General features: G+C 36.7%; 1 protein-coding gene across 6 annotated transcripts in view; it reads right to left on the bottom strand.

The window, feature by feature from the left end:
* GABRG3 (gamma-aminobutyric acid type A receptor subunit gamma3) overlaps positions 1–27,274 on the bottom strand; it is a 742,225-nt gene that overhangs the window by 29,205 nt on the left and 685,746 nt on the right. The window contains exons 7-8 of one of the 6 annotated variants that reach the window (XM_078079005.1): positions 20,740–20,819; positions 18,061–18,289 (exon numbers count right to left, since the gene is read on the bottom strand). The exons of 3 other annotated variants lie outside the window; for them this stretch is intronic. In XM_078079005.1, the coding sequence (XP_077935131.1) occupies positions 18,281–18,289; positions 20,740–20,819 (89 nt within the window). In that variant the 3' untranslated portion in view covers positions 18,061–18,280. Of the gene's footprint in view, positions 1–18,060; positions 18,290–20,739; positions 20,820–27,274 lie in introns of those variants that run through there. 2 more of the 6 variants (XM_078079004.1, XM_078079006.1) reach the window with 2 other exon arrangements.

The raw sequence follows: 27,274 nt of genomic DNA, 5'->3' as shown, positions 1-27,274 counted from the left end.
TAAAAAATTTAATTAAATACATAATGGCTAACTGAGACTTCCCAAATCTGGGGAAAGATTTGGACATCCAAGATCATGAAGCGGATAGGTAACCCCAACATTTAATTCTAAAACAATTTCTCCAAAATACATTGTAATAAAACTGACTAAAATGAAAGAGACAGAACATTAATAGAAGAAAAAGAAAAGAAAATAGTTCTCATAGAAGGGAACCCCAATGAGTCTATCAGCATAATTCTCAGCAGAAACCTTGCAGGCCAAGAGAGAGTGGAGTGGTATGTCCAAAGTGCTGAAGGAAAAAAAAAATCTGCCAACCAAGAACTTTACCTTGCAAGTTGTCCTACAGAAATAAAGGCAAGATAAAGACTTTCCCAAACAAACAAAAGCTGAGGGAGCTCATCACCACTAGACTTGCCTTAAAAGAATGCTGAAAGGATTTCAAGTTGAAACAAAAGGAGGCTAATTAGTAACATAAAAACATGAAAATATACAACACACTGGTAAAGGTAAGTATATGGTCAAATTCAGAATATTCCAATACTGTAATATGGTGGAGTGTTAACCACTTTAGTATAAAGGTTAAAAGAAAGAAGTATTAATAATAATTATAGTTACAATAATTTGTTAATGGGTACAAAAAAAAGAGGCAAATTCTGATATCAAAAATGTAAAAAAATTAAAGGAGGAGGAATAAAAGAATAACATTTTTAATGCAATAGAAGTTAGCGTAAAATAGATTGTTAGAGCTGTAAGATATTTTATTTAATCTTCATGTAACTGTAAGACAAAAAGTTACTATCCTACAGAAATAAAGGCTACTATAGATATACAAAAGATAAAAAGAAGGGAATAAAAGGATACTACAATGGAAAGTCATCAATTTACAAAGGAAGACAGCAAGAGAGAAAGAAAGGAATAAGGGGATTATAAAACAGCCAGAAAACAATGAATAGGATGGCATTAGTAAGTACATACTTATCAATAATTACTTTAAATGTAAATAGAATAAATTCTCCAATTAAAAACATATAGTGGCTGAATAGATTAAAAAGTAGATCTAACTATATGCTGCCTATAGGAGACTTCAGCTTTAAAGACATACATAAGCTCAAAGTGAAGGATGGAAAGAGAAATTCCATGCAAGTGGAAACAAAAAGATAGCAAGGTTAGATATACTTATGTCAGACAAAAAAGACTTCAAGTCAAAAGTTGTAATGAGAGACAAAGAAGCTCATTATGTAATGTTAAAGGAGTAGATTTATCAACAGGATATACTAATTGTAAATATAAGTGCACCCAACATTGGAGCATCTAAATATATTAAGCAATAACTAACAATTCTGAAGAGAGAAATAGACAATAGTACAAATATAGTAGGGGGCTTCAATACCCCACTTGCCACAATGGGGAGATCATTCAGATGGAGAATCAATAAGGAAATGTTCGACTTGAACTATACCTAAGACCAAATGGACCTAACAGAACATTCCATCCAACAGCAGCAAGCATACACATTCTTCTGAAGTGCACAGGGAACATTTTCCAGAATAGATCATGTTAGGTCACAAAAAAAGTCTTACCAAATTCAAGAAGATTAAAATCATACCAATTCTTTTTCTAGTCTATGGCCGTACCACCCTGAATGTGCCCGATCTCGTCTGATCTTGGAAGCTAAGCAGGGTCGGGCCTGGTTAGTACTTGGATGGGAGACCAATTCTTTTTCTAACCACAATGGTATGAACCTGCAAATCAGCAACAGGAAAAAAAATGGGAAAATTTGTAAACATGTGGAAATTTAGCCCCACACTCCTGAATAACCAGTGGGTCAAAGAAGAGATCCAAGAGAAATAAAAGCAATTCTTGAAACAAATAAAAATGAAAACATAACATACCAAAACCCATGGGATGTAGCAAACCCAATTCTAAGAGGGAACTTGATAGTGACAAATACCAACTTTAAGAAAAAAGAAAGACCTCGAATAAACAAACTTACTTTTACATCTCAAGGAACTAAAAAAAGAAGATCAAATTAAGCCCAGAGTTAGTAGGAGGAAGAAAAAAACAAAGATCAGTCCAGATATAAATGATAGGTCCATACCATCCACTGGATCCTCACCCTAAGCATAAGCATGGTTTAGTCCCTCTGTAGTCCTGAATGCCAAGTCTCAGCAAAGATGGGATTTGGGACACAACACTCGCCTTTGATGAATCAGCCAAGAATACAGGAGGAAACCATGCCAGGTGCAACCACTGGGATCCCATTGGAGAGCATGATTCTAGGTAAAACTTGACCCTCAGCCCCATCATGTGCTTAATTCCTGAACCTGAACATGAACCCTGAGCCTCACCCTAATGCTCACCCTCAACCAGCCCTCAGGGAGTTCTGGATGGTGCCATTGGATAGGCCCCTACTGACTCCTGGTCCATAACCCCAACCCTAGCCCTGGCTGTGGCACTGAGAGGGCCCAAACCCTAGTTCTGAGGGCACAATGGATTTGGGACACCTGGCCATGCCAGATGAATAGGGCAGGAACACAGAAGGAAACCAGGCCACTTGCAACCCCCAGGGAGTTGCTGGAGAGCATGATTCTAGTGAAAAACCTAAACCTCAGCAACATTATGAGGAACCCTCTGAGGCCAAACCAGAAGGTGGAGCCTCACCTTAATGCTAGTCCTCAACTCAGCCCTCGGGGCAGGTCTCTGCACTGCCATCGGATAGATGCCTACTACCTCCTGGATCCTCACTCTAACCATAGGCATGGCTTTGGCCTTACCTGGACCTGAATGCTAGGTCTGAGGAGAGATGGGATTTGGGACACAAGATTGGCACAGGACAAATCAGACAAGAATTCAGAAGGAAGCCGTGCTATGTGCAACCACAAGGATTCCAATGGATAGCATGATTCTAATGAGAAATTCACCCCCATCATATGGAACCCTAACCCTGAGCCTCACCCTAAAGCTCTTCCTCAATTCAGCCCTCAGGCCTGGTCTCCTGCTATCAGATAGGCCCCTACCATCTCCTGTACCATAACCCTAACCCTAGTCCTGGGTGTGGCCCTGACCTGGTCTGAAACCTAGGTCTGAGGGCATAATGGATTTGGGACACCTGCTCCATGCCAGACTAATCAGGCAGGAACACAGAAGGAAACCGTACCATTTGTAATCCCTGGTAAGTTGCTAGAGAGCATGATTCTAGCAAAAAGCCTAAACTTCAGCAACACTATGAGCATCCCCCTGAGGCTAAAGTGGAAGTCAGAGACTCACCCTACTTCTACCTCTCAACTCAGCCCTCAGGTTAGGTCTCCATACTGCCATCAGATAGGTCCCTACCATCTCCCAGGACCTCATCCTAACCCTAGACAAGGCTCTGGCCCTACCTGGCCCCAAATGCTAAGTTTGGGGAAAGACGGGTTTGGGACAGAAGACTGGTGCAGGACAAATCAGCCAAGAATACAGAAGGAAACCATGCCAGGTACAACCACCAGAATGCCATTAGAGAGTATGATTCTAGTGAAAACCTGATCCTCAGCCCCATCATGTACCTAGTCTCTGAAACCGAACATGAACCCTGAGCTTCACCCTAATGCTCCCCCTCAACTCAGCCCTTAGGGCAGGTCTGCACAGTGCCATTGGATAGACCCCTCTGACTCCCAGAACATAACTCTAACCCTAGCCCTGGCTGTGACCCTGACTTGGTCTGAACCTTATGTCTGAGGGCACAGTGAATTTGGGATACCTGGTTGATGCCAGACTAATCAGGCAGGAACACAGAAAGAAACCATACCACTTGCAACCCCCAGGATGTTATTGGAAAGCATGATTCTAACGAAAAACCTAAACCTCAGCAACACTATGAACATCTCCAATAAGGCCACACCAGAAGACTGAACCTCACCCTAAGGTTAGCTCTCAAGTCGGCCCTCAGGGCAGGTCTGTGCACTGCCATCAGACCCTAAATAGCCAAAGCAATCCTGAGGAAGAAGAACAAAAGTGGAGGCATCACACTTTCTGATTTCAAATTATATTACAAAGCTATAGTAATCAAAACAGTATAGTACTGGCATTAAAATAGTCAAATGGAACAGAATGAGAGCCCAGAAATAAACATCAATAAACATCCACATATATGGTCAACTAATATTTGACCACGAGGTTAAAAATATTCAATAAGGGAAATAATCTCTTCAATAAATTGGAAAACTGGATAATCACATGCAAAATAATAAAACTGATTCCCTATCTTATACCATTCACAAAAATTAACTCAAAGTTGTTCAAAAACTTCAATGTCAGTCCCTTAGAATATAAAACTCCTGGAAGAAAACATAGGGGAAAAATTCCTTAACGTTGGTCTTGGCAAAAATTTTTTTGGCTATGATACCAAAAGCACAAACAACAAAAGGAAAATTAAATGAGACTATATCAAACTAAAAAACTTCTGCATAGTAAAAGAAATAATCAACAAAATCTAAAGACAACCAATGGAATGGAAGAAAATAGGTGCAAACCCTATATCTTATAACAGGCTAATATCCAAAATATATAAGGAACTCAACAGAGAATAAATCTGACTAAAAATGGGCTGAGAACCAAATAGACATTTTTTTCAGAGAAGACATACAAATGGCCTATGAATACATGAAAAGATGTTCAGCATCCATAATATCAGGGAAATGCAAATCAAAATCATAATAAGATATCACCCTATACTTCTTAGAACAGCTAATATCAACATGACAAGAAATAACAAGTACTGAAGAGGATGTGGAAGAAAGAGAACTCTTAGCACTTTTGGTGGGAATATAAATCGGTGAAGCCACTATGGAAAACAGTATGGAGGATCCTCAAAAAATTAAAAATAGAAATACCATATAATCTAGCAACCTCACTTCTGGGTATATCTCTAAAGGTATCTCAAAGAGATATGTTCATTGCAGCATTATTTATGACAGCCAAGGTATGGAAACTGCCTAAGTGTTCATGTACAGATAAATGGATAAAAGAAGTGATATATATATATCATATCATTTACATATAAAAATTGAATATTTTCCAACCACGAGAAAGAAGGAAATTCTGCCATTTGCAACAAACAACATGGATGGACCTTGAGGGCATGATCTGAGTGAAATAAGTCAGACACAGAAGAAAAATACTTTATGATCTCATTTATAAGTAGGCTATAAAAATGCCAAACTCATAGAAACAGAGAGTAGAATTGTGGTTGCCAGGGGCAGGGATGGGGAGGATGGGGGAAATGGGAAGATGTTGGTCAAAAACTAAATACTTCCAGTTATAGGAATAATATGTTCTAGGGATCTAATATTCAACGTAGTCACTATAGTTATCCTACTGTATTATATACTTGAAAGTTGCTAAGAGAGTAAATCTGTAATGTTCTTACCACAAAAAAGGTAATTATGTAAGGTGACAGAGGTGTTCATTAATCCTATTGTGGTAATCATTTTGCAATATATACATGTATCAAATCAACATGTTGTACACCTTAAATGTACAGCAATGTTATATGTTAATATTTCAATAAAACTGGAAAAAAAGAGAGATGGAGAAATAATACAATAACATTGATTACTAGTAGAAAAATCCTCAACCTTAGTATTCTTCTCCAAGCATACCAAGGCTAGTTGTGGGTCTTTGTGTTTCTATATAAATTGTACAGTTTGAAAAGTTCCTTGGGGCACCTAGGTGGCTCAGTAGGTTCGCGTCTGCCTTTGGCCCATGTCGTGATCTCAGGGTTCTAGGATCATGCCCCCGTGGTGGGCTCCCTGCTCAGTGGGGAGTTTGCTTCTCCCACTCCCTCTGCCTTTCCCTCGACTTGTGCTCTCTCTCTCACTTACTCTCTCTCAAATAAATAAATAAAATCTTTTAAAAAAAGAAAAATTCTTTAATAAACACTTTGGGTATTTTTATTGGAGTATATCAATAAATTAATGTATCTTCATTTATTTATAGTTCAATGTGATTACCTGGAGGTAGAGCTCTTAGCAAAACGAAATTTTAGCCCTCATAAAGTATTACTTATTTCAATTTGAATATCCTTCAATAAGATATTGAGTTTTTCCCATACAGTCTTGGCATGTCTTGTGTTAAATTTAATTATTGATGGATATATATTCTGTTGTTATGGACAATGACATATTTAAATATGAATTATATCTCTACTTAAATTACATTTTATAACTCTATATTTCTGGCATACAGAAATGAAATTTAATATGGATCTTATATCCAACTACCTTTAAAATCTTATTAATTTGAATAATAATTTCTATGGATTCTGTCTTTTGGGTTTTCTATGTAGAATATCTTAACTTTAAACTTTCGAGTACCCCTAGTCATATATTGATAGAACAGAAGGAGTCATCTTGAGCATACTTCTGTTGTTTTAATTTTTTTCTTTCTTTCTCTCTCATTATAACTTTTAAAAAATTTTTTATGTTAATTCCATGTAGTTAACATACAGTGTTATATTATTTTCAGGTTACAATATAGTGATTCAATAGTTCCATTTATTACTCAGTGCTCATCAAGATAAGTGTACTCTTAATCCTTTCACCTCTTTCATCCATTTCCTCACCCTGCTCCCCTCTGGTAACCATCAGTTTGTTCTCTATAGTTAAGAGTCTGTTTCCTGTTGTGACCCCCTTTTTCTTCTCCTTTGTTCTTTGATTTGTTTCTTAAATTCCACATATGAGTGAAATGACATGCTATTAGTCTTCCTCTGATTGGATTATTTCACTTAGCATTATGTTCTTTAGATCCATCTACATTGTTGGAAGTGGAGAGACTTCATACCTTTTTATGGCTGAATAATATTCTATCATATATATATATAACACATCTTCTTTATCCATTCACCTATCAATGGACACTTAGGCTATTTTACGCTTTGACTATCATAAATAATGCTGCAACAAATATAGGGGTGCATATATCCCTTCAAATTAGTATTTTTGTATTTTGGGGGGTAAATACACCATAGTGTGATTACTGGATTGTAGTGTAGTTCTATTTTTAATTTTTTGAAGAACTTCCATACTGTCTTCCATAGTGGCTGCACAAGTTTACATTCCAAACAACAGTGTGAGAGCTCTCCTTTTTCTCCACATTCTTCCCAGTACTTGTTTCTTGGGTTTGTTTGTTTGTTTGCTTGTTTGTTTATTTAAAAAAATTTATTTGTTTATTTGTCAGAGAGAGAGAGAAAAGAAAGAGAGAACAAGCAGGGGGAGTAGCAGGCAGAGGGAGAAGCAGGCTCTCTGCTGGAAGAGGCTGATGCAGGGCTCGATCCCAGGACCTGATCATGACCTGAGCCGAAGGCAGACGCTTAACCGACTGAGCCACCCAGGGGTCCCTTGAGTTTTTTATTTTAGCCATTCCCACAGTTGTGAGGTGATATCTTATTGTGGTTTTGATTTGCATTTCCCTGATGATAAGCAATGTTGAGCATCTTTTCATGTGTCTTTTGGCCATCTGGATGTCTTCTTTGGAGAAATGTCTGTTCATGTAATGTGCTCATTTAATTGGATTTTTTTTGGTTTTTTTTTTTTTTGGTGTTAAGTTCTCGATATATTTTGGATACTAACCCTTTATCAGATATGTCATTTGCAAATGCATTCTCCCATTAAGTAGGTTGCCTTGTAGTTTTCTTGGTTATTTCCTTTGCTGTGCAAAAGCTTTTTATGTTGATGTCATCCTAATAGTTTTTGCTTTTGTTTCCTTTGCCTCAGGAGATGCATCTAGAAAAAAGTTGCTACATCTGATGTCAAAGAAATAACTGCCTGTGCTCTCTTCAAGGATTTTTCTGGTTTCAGGTCTTACATGCAGGTCTTCAATCAATTTTGAGTTTATTTTTGTGTATGGTGTAGTAAAGTGGTCCAGTTTCATTCTTTTGCATGTAGCTGTCCAGTTTCCCAAAAGCATTTGTTGAAGAGACTTTCTCTGATTGCATATTCTCATCTCTTCTGTCAAAGATTAATTGACCATATAACCATGGGTTTGTTTCTGGACTTTCTATTCTGTTCCCTTGATCCATGTATATATTTTTGTGCCAGTACCATACTGTCTTGATTACTACAGCTTTGTAATATAACTTGAAATCTGGAATTGTGATGCCTCCAGCTTTGCCCTTTTATCCCCCCAAGATTGCTTTGGTTATTCAGGGTCTTTTGTGGTTCCATACAATTTTCAGAATTCTTCATTCTAGTTCTGTGAAAAATGTTATTGGTATTTTAATAGGGATTGCATTAAATCTGTAGATAGCTTTGTGTAGTGTAGATATTTTAACAATATTTGTTCTTCTAATTCATGAACATGGAATGTCTTTCCATTTCTTTCTGTTGTCCTCAATTTCTTTCATCAATGCTTTATAGTTTTTAGAGTATAAGTCTTCACTTCTTTGGTTAAGTTTATTCCTAGGTATTTTATTACTTTGGTGCCTGTAAATGGGATTGTTTTCTTAATTTCTCTTTCTGCTACTTCATTATTGGTGTATAGAAATGCAGTGGATTTCTGTCATTGATTTTGTATCCTGTGACTGTAATTACTGAATTCATTTATGAGTTCTAGTAGTTTTTGTTTGGAGTCCTTAGGGTTTTCTCTATATAGAATCATGACATCTGCAAATAGGGAAAGTTTTACTTCTTCCTTACCAATTTGGATGCCTTTTATTCCTTTGTTAGGAATTCCAATACTATGTTGAATCAAAGTAGTAAAAATGACATTCTTATATTGTTCTTGACCCTAGAGGAAAAGCTCTCAGTTTTCCCCCATTGAGTATTATGTGGCTGTGGGTTTTTCATATAAGGCCTTTATTGTGTTGAGGTATGGTCCCTCTAAATGTACTTTGTTGAGGGTTTTTATCATGAATAGATGTGCTTCGTCAAATGCTTTTTTCTGCATCTATTGAAGTGATCACACGGTTTTTATCCTTTCTCTTACTGATGTGATGTATCATGTTGATTGATTTGAAAACATTGAACCATTCTTGCATCCCAGAAATAAATCCTAGTTAATCATGGTGAATGATTTTTTTAAAATGTATTGTTGGATTGGGATTGCTAATATTTTGTTGAGAATTTTTGCATCTGTGTTCATCAAGATTTTGGCCTGCAGTTCTCTCTCTCTCTCTCATTCTCTTTTGTACTGTCTTTATCTAGTTTTGGTATTAGGAGAATGCTGCCCTCAGAATGAATTAGGAAGTTTTCCTTCCTTTTCTATTTTTTTTTTTAAAGTTTGAGAAGAATAGTATTAACTCTTTAGATGTTTGGTAGAATTCATCTGTGAAGCCATTTGATCCTGGACTTTTGTTTTTTGGGAGGTTTTTGATTACTGATTCAATTTCATTGCTGGTAATCAGTCTGTTCAAATTTTCTATTTCTTCCTGCTTCAGTTTAGGTAGGTTATTTGAGTCTTTTTTTTTTTTTTTTTTTTTTATGAGTCTAGCTAGAGGTTTTTCAATTTTATTGATCTTTGCAAAGAACCAACTTCTGGTTTCATTAATCTGTTCTATTGGTTTTTTTTTGTTTGTTTTTGTTTTTTTTTTTATTTTCTATTTCATTTATTTCTGCATTAACCTTTTGGTTTTTCTTTGTTTTTCTTTTTTAGCTACTTTAGGTGTAAGGTTACGTTGTTTGAGACTTTTCTTGCTTCTTGAGGTAGGCCTGTATTACTATAAGATTCTCACTTAGAACTGCTTTTGCTGCCTCCCAAAGATTTGGGACCATTTTAAATTTCTCTCCATGTAATTTTGACTTATTTTTTTTTTATTTCTTGGTTGACCAGTTCATTGTTTAGTAGCATGTTATTTAACCTCCATGTATTTTTGTCTTTCCAGATTTTATTTTGTGGTTGATTTCTAGTTTCATAGCACTGTGGTCAGAAAAGATATATGGTATAACGTTGATCTTTTTTAATTTGTTGAGACTTGTTTTGTAGCCTAATATGTGATCTATTCTGGAGAATTTTCCATGTACACTTGAAAGGAATGTGCATTCTGCTGTGTTAGGATGGGATGTTCTGAATATATCTATTAAATCTATCTTGTTCAGTATGTCATTCAAAGCCATTGTTTCCTTGCTGGTTTTTTGTTTGGATGATATGTCCATTGATGTAAGTGGAGTGTTAAAGTCCCCTAAGTCCTCTACTATTATTATATACTATTTCTTAGTTCCTTTATGTTTTCTACTAAATGTTTTATGTATTTGGGTGCTCCCATGTTGGGTGCATAAATATTTACAATTGCCATATCTTCTTGTTGGGTTGTTCCCTTTATTATTATATAGTGTCCTTCTTTGTCTCTTGTTAGTGTCTTTTTTAGAAAGTCTATTTGTTCAATTTAAGTATTGCTATCCTGCCTTTTTTTGACATTCATTTACATGATAAATATTTCTCCACTTTCAATCTGCAATTGTCTTTAGGTCTGAAATGTGTCTCTTGTAGGCAGCAAATGGGACTTGAGTTTTTATCCATTCTGTCACCCTTATCTTTTGATTGGAGCATTTGGTCCATTTACATTCAAAGTAATTATTTATATGTGTGTATCTATTGTCTTTTTTTTACTTGTTTTGCAGTTGTTTTTGTAGTTCTTTTCTGATCCTTTCTTCTCTTGCTTTCTTTCACCTTTTGTTGGCTTTCTTTCTTTCTTTTTTTTTAATGTTTTATTTATTTATTCATGACAGTCAGAGAGAGAGAGAGAGAGGTAGAGGCAGAGGGAGAAGCTGGCTCCCCGCCTAGCAGGGAGCCCGATGCAGGACTCGACCCCAGGACTCTGGGATCATGACCTGAGCTGAAGGCAGATGCTTAAACATCTGAGCCACCCAGGGGCCCCTTTTGCTGGCTTTCTTTAGTGATATACTTGAATCTATTTCTCTTTATTTGTTACATGTCTATTACTGGTTTTTGATTTATGGTTACCATTAGGTTTGTATATAACATCTTCTGCATATAGCAGTCTATATTATTTGGTCACTTAAGTTTGAACCCATTCTTTACTCCTCTGTCCCTCAGGTTTTAGGTATATGGTCTCAATGTTATAAATTTTTATCTTGTGAATGCCTTGACTGATTTTTACAGATATATTTATTATCACTGTTTTTGTTTCCTACTATTCTTATTCTTATTTATGGTCTTTCCTTTCCACTCAGAGTCCCCTTTAACATTTCTTGTAGGGCTGATTTAGTGGTCATGAACTCCTTTAGCTTTTGTTTGTCTGAGAAACTCTTTATTTCTCCTATTCTGAATGATAGCCTTGCTGGATAGAGTATTCTTGGCTGCAGATTTTTCCCATTTAGCAGTTTGAACATATCATGCAACTCCCTTCTGGCCTGTAAAATTTCTGCTGAAAAATCTGCTAATAGCCTTATGGGGTTTCCCTTTTATGTAAATGTCTTCTTTTCTCTTGCTGCTTTTAAAATTCTCTCTTTGTCACTACTTTTTGCCATTTTGATTACTATTTATTTTAGTGTGGACTTCTTTTGACTGATATTGTTGTGTGATCTCTGTGCCTCCTGGATCTGGATTCCTTCCCCAGATCAGGAAAGTTTTCAGCTATTATTTCTTCAAATAAATTTTCTGCTCCCTTTTTTCTCTTCTCCTTCTTCTTCTTCTTCTTCTTCTTCTTCTTCTTCTTCTTCTTCTTCTTCTTCTTCTTCTTCGATCCTTATAATGCAAATGTTATTACACTTGATGGAGTCACTGAGTTCCCTAAGTCTATCTCATTTTGCATATATTTTTTTTTTTCTCTCACTTGCTCAGCTTCATTCCTTTCCATTACTCTGTATTCCAGGTTGTTAATTTGTTCCTCTGCTTCCTATAGCCTGCTATTTATTCCATCTAGTGGATTTTTAATTTCATTTATTGTTTTCTTCATCTCTGATTGGTTCTTTTTTATCTTTTTGTTAAGGGTCTCACTGATGTCCTCTGCTCTATTCTCAAGTCCGGTGAGTATCTTTATGATCATTACTTTAAACTCTCTATCCAACATATTACTTATTTCCATTTTGCTTCCATCCTGCTATAACTTTGTCTTGTTCTTTCATTTGGGACATATTCCTCTGTCTTCTCATTTTGTCTAATTCTCTCTGTCTCTCTGTGTTAGGAAAGTCAGCTACATCCATCTCCTGCTCTTGAAAGTAATAGCCTTATGATGAATAGGTCCTGTGGTGCCCTGCAGTGCAGTGTCCCCTTTCACCAGAACCTACTGCTTCAGGGGTGTCTTCTGTGTGTTGTGTGTGCCCTGCTGTTGTGTCCTGGCCACTTTTTCCTTCAGTGCAGTCATCTGTAGAGGCTCTCTTTGCCTGTTGTGGGCAGTGTTTTGTCCCCAGCCAAGGTGGGGCATGTAGTTTTAAGTGTGAGCACTGGTCTGCTTGGGTAATGAGACCTTCTTCTGCTGCTGCTGCCAGGACAGGGCCAGCCTGGGTAGAGCCACAAAATGCATGTGGGCAGGGCATACAATTTTAACAAGGTGGTTTTGGGCTTCTGTCAGCACTATTGGGACTGAGCCTGTGCACAAAGCGCATTCGGAGAAGAGGTGTTGGCAAGGTTTGTGCTAATCTTCTAGGAGAGGGGACCTGAAGTGTCAGGACTGGGGCAATTGTGACTTGTCAGGGCAGATCTGCTGATCTGGGTGGGGCAGGGCTTAGTGTAAGCAAGTTAAGTAGTGAATATTGGCACCCTGCTGGTTCCCACAGGTGGCCATGTGTTTATGCTGGGGGGCTAAAGGGGTTGGTGCCTGCCAGCTCCTTTTTTTCTAGAGAAGTCCCTCAGTGAACCCTGCCCCTCTGGGACATGCTCTGAGATTAGTAAATAACTCCCTCCTGTATGTCCCAGGTGTTTTCAAATCACTTCTTACACTGTATCTCCACAAGCTGTTTGTCTTGCTGTCACTTTAAGGGTAGAGACTCAGCTTCCTATCACCAACCCCTCACCCAGGCTGTCCCAGAACCAAATCTGCTGATTTTTAAAATTTTAGTTTTTAAGCCCTGCTGTTGTAAGAACTCATGAAATTTTGTCCCTCTTGCTTTTAAAGCCAATTGTTATGAGGATTCATCATCCCTGTGCTGGCTCCCTGGTGTGATAGTCTGTTTCTCCCACTTCTCCATGCCTGAGGCTCCCTCTTCCCAATGGACAGCCATGGTTCATTTAGCTCCCCACAGTGACTCTGCCTTTCCTACCCTCTTTGATATGGCCTCTTCTCTACCTTTGGTTGTGGAGTTTGTTCTGCCAGTCTTTGGGTCATTTTCTGGATTATTTATGCTGATGTGAGTGTTATCTAGTTTTTTCCATGAGATGAAGTGAGCTTAGGGTCCTCTTACTCTGCCATCTTCCCAGCCTCTCCTCTGTTTCTTTATAACTTTATTAAGACATCTCACATACTGTTTTCCTGGGACCTAGTCTCCAGATTCATGTCTTACTTCATTTCAGGACTTTTTTTCCCTAATAATATCTTTAAATATTTTATTTTATTTGGTTTGTTCTTTTCCCTTTCTCAGGAACATTAACTATGTGTTTGTAAACACTCTGTTTGATTTACATACCGATTATTTTCTTCTAACTAATTATTCCCTCTTGGGTGTACTCCTCAGTATTTCTAAACCTGTTGTTCATGTTCCTGACAATGTTTTTGGTGGATTAGATTTTATTATTTCTCCTTTTAATGTGGTTTTCATCTTTTATGATCTTATTTCTTCTTCTGTTTTATTTCTCCTGACCTCTCCCACCCTTTATATTTCTTTTCTTATTATCTCTTTCCAGCCTTCTTTTATTTCCCTTTGGCTATTTCATGTTTGAACTCAAACATTTTTTCTCCCCAATTACTCTAAAGTCTTAGGGAAATGTTTAGTATTTGCTTGGATTCTTAAGATACCTATCCATCACTTGAATTTGTAGTGTTTTATGTTTTTTCTTTTGTTTTGTGTCTTTGTTCTTTTTTTTTTTTTAATTCTCTGGTATCTTTGGATAGGTTCTATTTATACTTAAACTCAACGTTAATTGAAGATACTTCTTTGAGGTTCAGCACTACTAGAAGAATAATGCCAACTGAGGTCAACTTTGCACAAGTGATTGTCTAGAGATATTTCTAAAGCCCTCAACTGTCTACTTTCCCCAGGGGCTTTGTCTTTGAGCAGTATCTCCTTAATCTTATTTGTAGTGTCTCTTCCTCTATGCAACCTCTGTATATGAGCATGTCCATAGTTCAGCCCTGAGATCTTCCTTCTATTCCTTTTCTCTAGAGGATATCATCTAATTTCAGGAGTTTAAATACTATGAATGTATCACACAACACTGCCCAGTCACATGTATCCTAACATCATTTCAATATGTCCACACAAATGTCTAAAAAGCATTTCAAACTCTATGTGCCCCATGACTCCTGCTTCTCTTGCTTCCTACTCTAGAATAAGCAGCTCTGTCTGCAGTATAACCAGCTCAGCAAATGTCAGCTCTGCCCTTCTAATTGCTCAGACTTGAAATTTCAGAGCTATTCTTCATTCTTCTCTGCCTATCACACTATACATTCAACCATTAAAAAAGCATAAAAATATACTCAGATTCCAACCACATATTATCATATCCAGTGTGTAGTCATGTCCCACCTGGTTATTATAATAGTTGTCTAACTATAGTCTGCAGACTATTCTCCATCCAGCAGCCAACACAATTCTTTTAAAGTAGAGGGCAGATCAAACCTTGGCCAAGCTCCATCCAGGAACTTCCCATCTCATTCAGATAAACCCCCAAGATCTTAAATTGGACTATAAAGACCTCCATGGCTTGAGTTCCCTCTCCATTACTGACCCCAATTCCTGCTACACTGGCCCTCATACTATCCCTCAAACATCCCAGTTTTTCCTCCTTTGCTTTTGCATTTCTAGTTCCCAAACCAATCTCCCAACAGATCTCTGCATTTCTTTCCTCCTCACTGCCTTCAGGTTTTCCCCAAATAAGATCCCATTAGATCCTTGAATACCCTGTTTAAATAAAAATGGTTTTCTACAAACAGTGGGAATCCATTCTCTCCTTCCTTGTTCTATTTCTATTGCACTTATCAGCATCACATACAAGATATATTCATGTTTATTACTTTACCATCTATTCTCCCTGCCTCCTCGAATGCAAGTTTCATTAGGGAATTTTTTTCCTTTTCTTTGCTTTATTAACTCTTGCAGGCCCTCCATGGATGCTTGTTGAATAGCCAATTAATTTTTTCAGCATTGTGCAGCCCCTGATTTTTCATTGAACAAGACATCAGTGGAGAATTTTAAAGGATCTTTGTAAGACTTAGGGCTAGGTATAGTAATTTAGGGCTTCCTTTTCCATGATTAGTAGCAGTATGATGGATCTCTCTCTCTCTCTCTTTTTACTGATAGATCATTGTCTATTCCATGGAATAAGGCCTATTTCTATGATGCCTTCTGTGTCACCTTTGTCTCATTCACAGGTTAGTATACATACATATATTTCCTTGCTCTATCTGTGGAGAGGGCTTAGAAGTGATGATACACCATTAGCAATGAGCTAACTGAGGACCTAAACCTTGATTTATAGTACTATTCCCCAATAAAGAGAACCAGGGATCCCTGGAGAAATCTCTAATTTTTTTTTTTTTTAAGTGAGGGCAGAAAATAAACAAGATGAAGTTGGAGCTTCTGTGTAGTGCTTAAAGATGTGCTGAAGAAAATTAAATGACATGGTATGTCAAAGGACTCTTTAATCCTCAAGGCTGGAACAGTTTGAGAAGAAAAATAAATAGAACTGTATTGGATTGTAACCCAAAGTATAAAATAAATATTCATGAACCCATACTGATATAAATAAATGAATAAGTAAATAAATACTGAAGAAGGGACAAATCTCCCATGAAGAATATTACCAAATAATTTATGTAGATACTTTTACCTCAAGGAAGTAAAGCATACCTTCTTGCCTGATAAGTAGGTGTGATTAGTAACTTGCTTTCAAAAGGTACAGTAAGAAAGCAGAGAGAAGAAGTAACTTTACAGTGAAGATACACTATCTTATCATCACTGATAAGTAATGTTCAAGCACTTATCTTAATGTGATGTATTGAGAATGGTATCTCATCTCTGTGGTCTCTCTTCCCAAACCTTTAACACTAATCTAATCATGAGAAAAACACCTGAGAATCCTAAATTGAGGGACATTTTACAAAATGCTTGACAAGTACTTTCAAAACTGTCAAGTTTACTAAAAGCAAAGAACATCTGAGAAACTTTCATAGCCCAGAAAGCCTAAGGAAATATTATGACTGAATGTAATGTGGTATCCTGCTTGGGATCCTTGAATAGAAAAGATATTATGAACAACAATTATGAAATTTGAATACTTTTAGTTTATTTAATAATAATATATCAATACTGGTTATTTATTTATCTTTTTTTTTTTTTACTTATATACTATAGAAATTGAAAGAGATGTTAACAGAAGGACCTAGGTAAGGAGGGTACAGAAATTCTCTATAGTGTCTTTGCAAACTTTATGTAAATTTAAAATTATTTCAAAATAAAAAGTTTATTTAAATTATTTAAATTATTTAAATAAATATTTAAATTATTAAGATAGCATAAATTAGAGATAATATCTCTATTAGATACACTTGATTGTATGTTAATTGGGTTGAGACAAACATTTTTATAATTTATCTAGGTATGAATAAAGCATTTAGTATAGTGGAGGTATACAGTTTGTCTACCCCTCATTATTTCCTATGGAAAACTGCCATCTCCCATTTCATTTAGTTCTTGTAATTATGTAATCTACTCTTGGCTAACTGGGGCAATTTACTCACTTGCTTGTAGCGATTGCAAATTAATAATTTTTTTTGCAAACTAATAACTTTTATTGAACCATCTTTTACTGAATAATAACTTTTATTCAATAAAATTTATTTATAGTTTTGCAAACTAATAACTTTTGTTGAACCAACTTTTACTGAATAATAACTTTTATTGAACTATCAAGGATATAAGGTTTCAGGACAAATGACTAATCTGAAATCTTTAGAAAGAGAGACACTAGTAGGCATTTGCTTATTTAAGCATGGCTTACTTGAGATAAGCATCACCAAACACTATATAATCCATTAAGACTACTGAGCCAAAAGTGTTTACCAAATTAATAAACATTAAATGTAGGTAGCATGAAAATGTGAAGTCTCTGAGAGCCACAGAGATAACGGTTTCTCATCCTCTTGCAGGTTTCTTATCCAGAAATTTCACTGGCTTTCAAAGGGAGGATCAGGGAGAATCCTGAGAAAGCCTCTCCAGTGGCACAACCTGTGGGAGGGCAACAGTTTCCACTGCCAAAACTCATCGCTTCTCAGCCTTTTGGCTAAGATCAAGTCCACTGCCAAAACTCTACCCAGACACATATTGCTGTGTTCCCTGTGAAATATACCTTATTATACGGGAAGAGAACAGCAAGTACTGTTGCATTAGGGAACTGTTGGAAACCTACTGCAGCTGTGAGAGGGGAACTGTAAAATAAAGAAAACTACTTTCAGGGGAGAGTAGGAATACTTGCTAGGCTCAGCATTACGTTGGGAAGGGGCACAGAAACACTTGTAAAGTTCACACCTGAAGAACTAAATACACAAATTCTGCCTAAGACTAGATTTTAGTCAAAATATCAGATAACACCCACCCTCCCCTGTTGCAACCACTAATACACTAGCAAGCATTGAATAAAAGCAATAGTGTAATCCAGGTGGAGAAACTTGTAAGAGACAGATTATCTCTGGGCAAATGAAAAGAGAAGACCCAAATCCAAGTCACAAGACTCAAAGTCAAGTAGGAAGAAAACTTTAAACCTGGATCAACTTCGTACCAGCTAAGCAAAAACCCTCACACTAAAGGCTTAGGAGGATGAAAGGCATACTCATCTCCAAGCATACAAAACATTTACCTCAGTGTCTCCTATTCTATACAACATGTCCAACAATAAACCAAGAGTAGCAGTCTGAAGAGACAAAGCAGTCATTAGAAAGAGAACCAGACATAAAAGAAGTGTTTAAAATAATCATTTAATATGTTAAAGGCTTTAATGGAGAAGGTAGACAACATGCAAGACCAATAGGTAATTTCAGTGTATCAGTGGAAACTATTAAGAAGGAATCTAATGGAATTGCAGAAAACAAAACAACATAGTTAGGGGAGATGAAACATGCCTTTGATGGTTATATGAATAGACTTATCACAACCAAAGGAAAGAACCAGTGAGCTTGATAACAGTTGAACAGAAATTATCCAATCTGAAACACAAAGAAAAAAATAAGTTAAAAAAATCAGAACGGAGAAACCAAGAGCTATGGGACAATAACACACTGTCTACTATTTGCTATATTGCTAACTCCATATTCAAGCCAACAAAAACACATGAAATCCTTCTAGTGCTTTACTCTAAATTCCGCTTTTGGAACTGGCTAGAGAAAACTCTCATTTTTTTAAAAGATTCACGTGATTAAGCAAGGCCCATCCAGATAATTTCCATATCTTACATTTAACTGTGCCATGTAAATAACATAACCTAATCATGGGAGCAAAATACATCAAATTAATAGTGTGGAAGACTATGTAGAGGGTAGAAAACCTTGGAAGCCTTCTTAGAATTCTCCATATACAGCTGAAAAAGCCCTGGACAGGCTTGCCAAGGAAAAAAGATAAAGCGCAAAAAATCAGTATCATAAACGAAAGAGGGGGCAACATTATTTTATGATTAAAAAAATTAAGTGAAAAATGCCATATCAATAATTCTACAACATAAGTTAAATTTAACATATTCCTTAAAGACATAAACTACCAAAACTCATTAAAAAATAGATAATCTTTATAAACCTGTATCTATTAAAGAAGTTAAATTTCAATTAAAGATTTTCTAAATACACAACTCTAATCACAGATAGCTTCTCTATCAAATTTTATCAAGCATCAAATTTTATCAAGCATTTATAGTACCAAGAACACAAACTTTTCCAGAATATAGAAAAAGGAGCATTTCCCAATTCATTTTATGAGACCTGCCTTACCAATAGCAAAAATAGACACAGATATTAGAAGAAAAGTTAATAAAACTAATGAAGGCAGTTATCCCTTATTAATGTAGACACAAAAACCATCAACAAAATAAGAACAAAATTGAATCTAGTGATACATATAAAATACACATCATGACATGTAAGATTAATACCAGAAATGAAAGGCTGGTTCACATTAAAAAATCAGTCAATGTAATTCAGCTTAAACAGGAAAAATTATTTGGTCATTTAGGAAATGTAGAAGAACAATTTGATGAAAGGGAACATCCATTTATGAGAAAAATCTCAGACAACTAAAAATAGAAAGGAACTTCATTAATCTATAAAAAGCATCTACAAGAAAACAAAAACACTACAGCTAACATCATTCCCTCCCATTGAATATGGGCTAGACTTAGTGACTCACTTCTAATTAGTAGAAAATTAAAAAGGATAAAATTGTAACTTTACAGTGGAGAAATCTGGCAGACAGTATCCTAATAAAGAGATGAAGACTAATACCACCTGTAATAAGTAATGTTGATATCACATAATCCCTAATGTTATGTGATGAAAAGTGTCTAATATGAGAAAACATCAGAAAAACCTAAGCTGAGGATATTCCACAAAAGATTTTACCAGTAGTATCCAAAAGTGCCAAGGTCAATTTGCTTTTCATAAAGCAAATTGTCACAGATTAGAAGAGACTAAGGAGACATAAAAACTCAATGCAACATGGTATCTTGGACTGGATCCTAAAACAGGAAAAGGACATTAATGGAAAAATTGATAAAGTGTCAACAAAGGCTGTAGCTGAGCTAATAGTTTTGTGCCTATGTAAACATCTTAGTTTTGCCAACTTTGCCATGGCTATGTAAGACATTAAGAGTAAGGGAAAGTGAGGAAAACGTAAATGAGAAATTTCTTTATTACCTTTTATAATTCTTTTGTAAATCTAAAACTTTTTCAAAAGAGAAATAAAAAGCAATCCTGTCAACTTATAAGACTATACCAGCAAAAATATCGTCCAGACATATAAAAGTGGAAAGAATTCATCACCAACAGATCCACAAGAAATGTTAGAGGAAATCATTCACTTGGGAATAAAATAACAAATGGGAACCTGGATATATACAGGGAAACCGGCCCTCTAAATGGTAATCACATAGATAAAAGCCAAGGCCAGAAGTACCATTTTATATGATTCCACTTATATAGCTAGCATTCCTGAAATGGCAAGATGGAAATGGAGAGCATATTAATGGTTGCCAAGGATTAAGGAGGGAGTGAAGGAGAAAGGAAATGAGTATGGCTATAAAAGGGCAACATGAGAGATCCTTGTGGTGATGGAAATGTTTCACATCTTGACTGTATTACCAATCTGTGATACACTTTATAACTTGGTAAAGACTACATATGTATATATTACTTATATGTATGTCTTATATTTTAATCAATAATTATCTTAAAATAAAAAAGGGTAATTAAAAACACCCTTTCAATCAAATAATAAATCAAAATGTGAAGTATTTTAACTAAATGAAAATTATATTGAATGTAAATGTTGAATGAAAATGAACTTAATAAAAATCATCAGTGATTCTGATTCAGACTTTGCCAAAGGTGATTAGTTTCATTTACCTAAGCTATCTGATTTTTATTAAATCTAAGTCGTATGCTCTCCTTACCTTGAGCTTGGACTCTTTTGTTGGTGATTGTATCACCAGATCTGTGGTAGGCCCTTGGTCAGGTCCTCTCAAGTCAACTCCTGAGAATGTTTCAGCATGAATGCAAGACTGAGTCATGGGTAATAAAACAAGTGTCATTTTCTAAAGTTGGCATTTTCTCAATACACTATGACAATCTATTCTCATACTTGTAGGCAACTCCATTATAGAAAATCAGAGATGGAACTAAAATTAAAACTCCTAGTTTCTCATTTCCAGGTGTTCAAAGGTGCTTTAACACTATTAATCAAGACAACTTGGGCACAGCCTCAAGTGCCTGAAGTCAGATGAGGAGAGTTCACGTGGGATGTTTCATAAACATAATTTACTTCATATAAAGTCTGTTCAATTCTTCGTTTTAAAGCTTTGTGATTTTTCACAGCTGATGGAATTCCTTCAAATTCAGTGTCAGGGATGAACTGTCAGTTAGGGAGCCTGATTTAAATAGATTGTAGAAGAATGAGCCTCTTTTGCGATAGAACTCATTACATCTGTGATGAGGGTTTAAAATGGTTTTGAGGTGACTGATTTTGAGACTCTAAAAGGAGCCTCAAGGACTGGCCTCATGATCAGACCATAACTGTCTGCAGGGAATATTCCAGGAAGATTTGTGTGGCTTGCTTTGGAGAGGAGAATCTCTGTTCCTGGCACATCATTGTAGTTGAAGTGTGTGTTCTTTAGGGACAAACACGCTAGTCTGCTTCCACTACCCCAGTCAACATTTAGAAACAGGTCTTGGTTCTTATTTTGATGCAACAGTTACTCAAGGCTAAATCTATGGTCATCTTTTATCTTTTCATTCTCCCTTATTATAAGGTTCCTGAGTTATTTTTTTATAGCAAATACAGATTATCCCTGCAAATTACCAAAAATAATAGATACTTGGTTATATTATTAATATAGTTATTCAGTCTGTGGCACTGAACTCTGTAGATTTTGTACTACACTACTTTAACTTTATATAATAAGTGAATGTATCCTAAAATAAAAATAAATGAGATCAGAGAGTAGGCTGGGCAGATTTTCCGGATTTCAAATTGACAGATGGAACTTAACATAGAAGATGCCTCCAGAAAAGGCAGATTTTAGGGAGTGGGAATTTAAGGAACATCTTTATTTAACAAGACAGGTTTATGTCATGATTGCGCTGGCCTTGGGCCTCTGACGACAGATCTATCCCTTGTCTCTCCTTTGTCCCATTCTGTACTTCACAGAGACTGGCAACTGTGAGCTATTTCCCTAGCTCCTAGGTAAGTGGCTAAATGGTTGCCAGTGAGAAATGTAGCTGGCAGAGTGGAGAATGGGGGAAATCAAGTTATTTTCCCCTCTCCCTGGCTGTCTTGGCTATGTCTCAGGGACATGGAGCCCACTAGGTTCTATGAGACTGCTCTTAACTGGGCTTCCATGAGGCTATTTTGAACACTCCCTCCTTTGTCCCACTAATATGAGGGAATAGGGTCTTCCACCCTTACTAATCTCTGGGTTGTCTTATATCCCCTGGTTGCCTTCTCTGCCTTTCAATCACTTGTCTAACCAATTCCCTGCATTCAACTCTCTTAGCTGTTATCCTGGTCACTCTCTGACCAGCTCAAGTCAGCTGATATGTAAGGTATACTTCCCGTACAGAGAGACATATGCTTTCTTCTCCAAGTTCAACTGTCTTTTGTGCTTCTTCCAGACACCAGGTCCTCTTTCAGTGGCACTGTGCTTCTTCTAACAGCCTGCTTCCCAGAGCCACCTTTTCCACCATGTCAAATGTACCCTTTTGCTTGGTGAGTACCTGCTTGTTCATTCAGGTGTCAGTTTGAAGATTACTTTCCTGACCACTGGGGTGAGGTCAGGCTCCCCAGTTAGTGTCTTACAGAGAATTTTGCCCATGTATTTTCCTTAACTTATTACAGTTGTGATTTCATAGTTTTTGGTGACACTCTTGATTAATGTCCATCTTCCCTACTGACTACAAACTCCATTAAGAGCTGGGCTTTTGCAGGGTGTCTGGGTGGCTCAGTTGATTAAGTGTCTGACTTCACCTTAGGTCTTGAATTCAGGGTCGTGGGATAGAGCCCCACATCAGGCTCTGAGTTCAGTGGGGAGTCTACTTGTCCCTGTGCCCCTCCCCCTGCTCATGCTCCCTCTCTCTCTCTCTCTCTCAAATAAATGGATAAAATCTTTAAAAATTTTTTTAAAAAGAGCTGTCACAATTGCATTTCTAATGTTTAACAAGAGGCATTACTCAGAGGAGATGATTACTAATCATGTCAACCAATAAATGAATGAAAATCCAATTGCCACTTCAGAATGCAGTCAAACGGATGAGTATGTTAGGCAAGATATTGCCCTTATAGGAACAGCTGTGGACTCTGGTCCTGCCCTGCTTTCCTCACTCTTTTGGTAATATTCTCAGCATCTGCTAACTGTCTGATGTGCTTTGTAGACTCAAATGCAATAGTTTTGTTTTCTGTGCCTATTAGAATTGCTGGTATATTTACTCATCCATCATCAGAACTCTTATTTTGTAAAGAAGCAGAGTAGCATATTCAAGAGCACAGCCATAGCAACTGTATTACCTGGATTTTCACTAGGTGGCTCATCTCTTTGTGTCCCCATTTTCATCACTTGTGAACTAGTAATAATAATGGTATCTATATCTCCTATGGTTGTTGGGAAGATTAAATAAGTAAATAAATGTAAAGCCCTCAGAACAGGGCTAGCAGAAGGAAGCTGACAGCATATGTCAACTGTGTTTTTAAACTATGCTGATGTTGTAGACACTATATGACACCTTTGAGGACCAAGTAAAATTCATAATTTGTATCTAATTACTCCAATAAGGATTACAAGCTTAATTGCTGCTAATGCTCACTGCTTATCAAATATCCTCAGAAGTCTTGCTTCTTATGTGGAAATAAACATTTCCATTAAAACAAAGCTTTATATCAAACAGGAGTTGTTTTTTGAAAACAAATGTAAGACTAATTCTCAGATTGGAGTTGAACATTTTTTTAACATGACTTGTGCCCCTCACCAATGACTGGGTTGCTTATAGTCAGTAATATTTCTCTAGATTTAGTGCTATTGTTTCAATAATGGAAGATTTGAATGGAAAAGTGGATATTAGGAAGTCAGTCTCCCCTTTGGACTATATCTTATCTTCTGAGACTCCTTCTGGTAAATGTTCTATCTGAGATCAATTAGTGCTTAGAATGCAACCCTTCTCAAATCTGTTTCCAATATTTTTAGAATTAGTCTTACATCTTTGTATCAAATTAAATCCTAAAAATTCTAAGAATTGTCATGATGTGCAATTATAAATATGAAAAAAAAGTGTATGTTAAGCTTATGAGGTTAGTCATCTTGGGATGATGAAAGCATGGTACTTATTACCACTATAACTGACCAGGTTTGTTTGATAATAAATTCCTAATGGACAGGGAGCAAGATGGCGGAGGAGTAGGAGATCTGGATTTAGTCTCCTCTCAGGAATTCAGCTGGATAGGGATCAAACCATTCTGAACACCTACAAACTCAACAGGAGATCGAAGAAAAGAATAGCAACAACTCTCTGAACAGAAAAGCGACCACTTTCTGGAAGGTCTTTTCTGATTTGTTTAGAGTATATTTTCTGGGGACGTTGTTACCCTGCTAGCATTTTGTTCTCTCATTCATCTATTCTCCTCTGCACAAAATGACAAGATGGAAAAAATCACCTCAACAAAAAGAACAAGAGGTAGTACCGACTGCCAGGGACCTACTCAATACGGACATTAGTACTATGTCAGATCTAGAGTTCAGAATCATCACTTTAAAGATACTAGCTGGGCTTGAAAAAAGCATGGAAGTTATTAGAGAAACCCTTTCTGGAGAAGTAAAAGAACTAAAATCGAACCAAGTCGAAATCAAAAAGGCTATTAATGAGGTGCAATCAAATATGGGGGCGCTAACTGCTAGGATAAATGAAGCAGAAGAGAGAATCAGTGAGACAGAAGACCAAATGATGGAAAATAAAGAAGCTGAGAAAAAGAGAGATAAACAACTACTGGATCACGAGGGCAGAATTCGAGAGATAAACGATACCATAAGACGAAACAACATTAGAATAATTGGGATCCCAGAAGAAGAAGAAAGAGAGAGAGGGGCAGAAGGTATAATGGAGCAAATTATAGCAGGGAACTTCCCTAATTTGGGCAAGGAAACAGACATCAAAATCCAGGAAGCACAGAGAACCCCTCTCAAAATCAATAAAAATAGGTCAACACCCCGACATCTAATAGTAAAACTTACGAGTCTCAGAGACAAAGAGAAAATCCTGAAAGAGGCTCGGGAGAAGAGATATGTAACCTACAATGGTAGAAACATTAGATTGGCAACAGACCTATCCACAGAGACCTGGCAGGCCAGAAAGGACTGGCAGGACATATTCAGAGCACTAAATGAGAAAAATATGCAGCCAAGAATACTATATCCAGCTAGGCTGTCATTGAAAATTGAAGGAGAGATAAAAAGCTTCCAGGACAAACAAAAACTAAAGGAATTTACAAACACGAAACCAGCCCTACAAGAAATCTTAAAAGGGGTCCTCTAAGCAAAGAGAGAGCCTAAAAGCAACATAGACCAGAAAGGAACACAAACAATATACAGTAACAGTCACTTTACAGGCAATACAATGGCACTAAATTCATATCTTTCCATAGTTACCCTGAATGTGAATGGGCTAAATGCCCCAATCAAAAGACACAGACTATCAGATTGGATTAAAAAACAAGACCCATCGATATGCTGTCTGCAAGAGACTCGTTTTAGACCCAAAGACACCCCCAGATTGAAAGTGAGGGGGTGGAAAACCATTTACCATGCTAATGGACACCAAAAGAAAGATGGGGTGGCAATCCTTATATCAGACAAATTAGAATTTAAACCAAAGACTGTAATAAGAGATGAGGAAGGATACTATATCCTACTTAAAGGGTCTATCCAACAAGAAGATCTAACAATTGTAAATATCTATGCCCCTAACATGGGAGCAGCCAATTATTTAAGGCAATTGATAACAAAAGCAAAGAAACACATTGACAACAATACAATAATAGTGGGGGACTTTAACACCCCCCTCACTGAAATGGACAGATCGTCTAAGCAAAAGATCAACAAGGAAATAAAGACTTTAAATGACACACTGGACCAAATGGACTTCACAGACATATTCAGAACATTCCATACCAAAGCAACGGAATACACATTCTTCTCTAGTGCCCAATGAACATTCTCCAGAATAGATCACATCCTAGGTCATAAATCAGGTCTCAACCGGTACCAGAAGATTGGGATCATCCCCTGCATATTTTCAGACCACAATGCTTTGAAACTAGAACTCAATCACAAGAGGAAAGTCGGAAAGAACTCAAATACATGGAGGCTAAAGAGCATCCTACTGAAGAATGAATGGGTCAACCAGGAAATTAAAGAAGAATTAAAAAAATTCATGGAAACCAATGAAAATGAAAACACAACTATTCAAAATCTTTGGGATGCAGCAAAGGCAGTCCTAAGAGGCAAGTATATAGCAATACAAGCCTTTGTCAAGAAACAAGAAAGGTCTCAAGTACACAACCTAACCCTACACCTAAAGGAGCTGGAGAAAGAACAGCAAATAAAGCCTAAACCCAGCAGGAGAAGAGAAATAATAAAGAGCAGAGCAGAAATCAATGAAATAGAAACCAAAAGAACAGTAGAACGGATCAACGAAACTAGGAGTTGGTTCTTTGAAAGAATTAACAAGATTGATAAACCCCTGGCCAGACTTACCAAAAAGAAAAGAGAAATGACCCAAATCAACAAAACCATGAATGAAAGAGGAGAAATCACAACCAATACCAAAGAAATACAAACAATTATAAGAACATATTATGAGCAACTCTATGCCAGCAAATTAGATAATCTGGAAGAAATGGATGCATTCCTAGAGATGTATCAACTACCAAAACTGAACCAGGAAGAAATAGAAAACCTGAAGAGACCTATAACCACTAAGGAAATTGAAGCAGTCATCAAAAATCTCCCAAAACACAAAAGCCCAGGGGCAGATGGCTTCCCAGGGGAATTCTACCAAACATTTCAAGTAGAATTAATACCTATTTTTCAGAAACTGTTCCAAAAAATAGAAATGGAAGGAAAACTTCCAAACTCATTTTATAAGGCCAGCATTACCTTGATCCCAAAACCAGACAAAGACCCCATCAAAAAGGAGAATTACAGACCCATATCCCTGATGAACATGGATGCAAAAATTCTCACCAAAATACTAGCCAATAGGATCCAACAGTACATTAAAAGGATTATTCACCACGACCAAGTGGGATTTATCCCTGGGCTGCAAGGTTGGTTCAACATCCGCAAATCAATCAACGTGATACAATACATTAACAAAAGAAAGAACAAGAATCATATGATCCTCTCAATAGATGCAGAAAAAGCATTTGACAAAGTACAGCATCCTTTC

Source organism: Halichoerus grypus, chromosome 8 (assembly GCF_964656455.1).
Source record: "Halichoerus grypus chromosome 8, mHalGry1.hap1.1, whole genome shotgun sequence".
Taxonomy (NCBI): domain Eukaryota; kingdom Metazoa; phylum Chordata; class Mammalia; order Carnivora; family Phocidae; genus Halichoerus; species Halichoerus grypus.
This window is presented reverse-complemented; position numbering and strand designations above follow the sequence as displayed.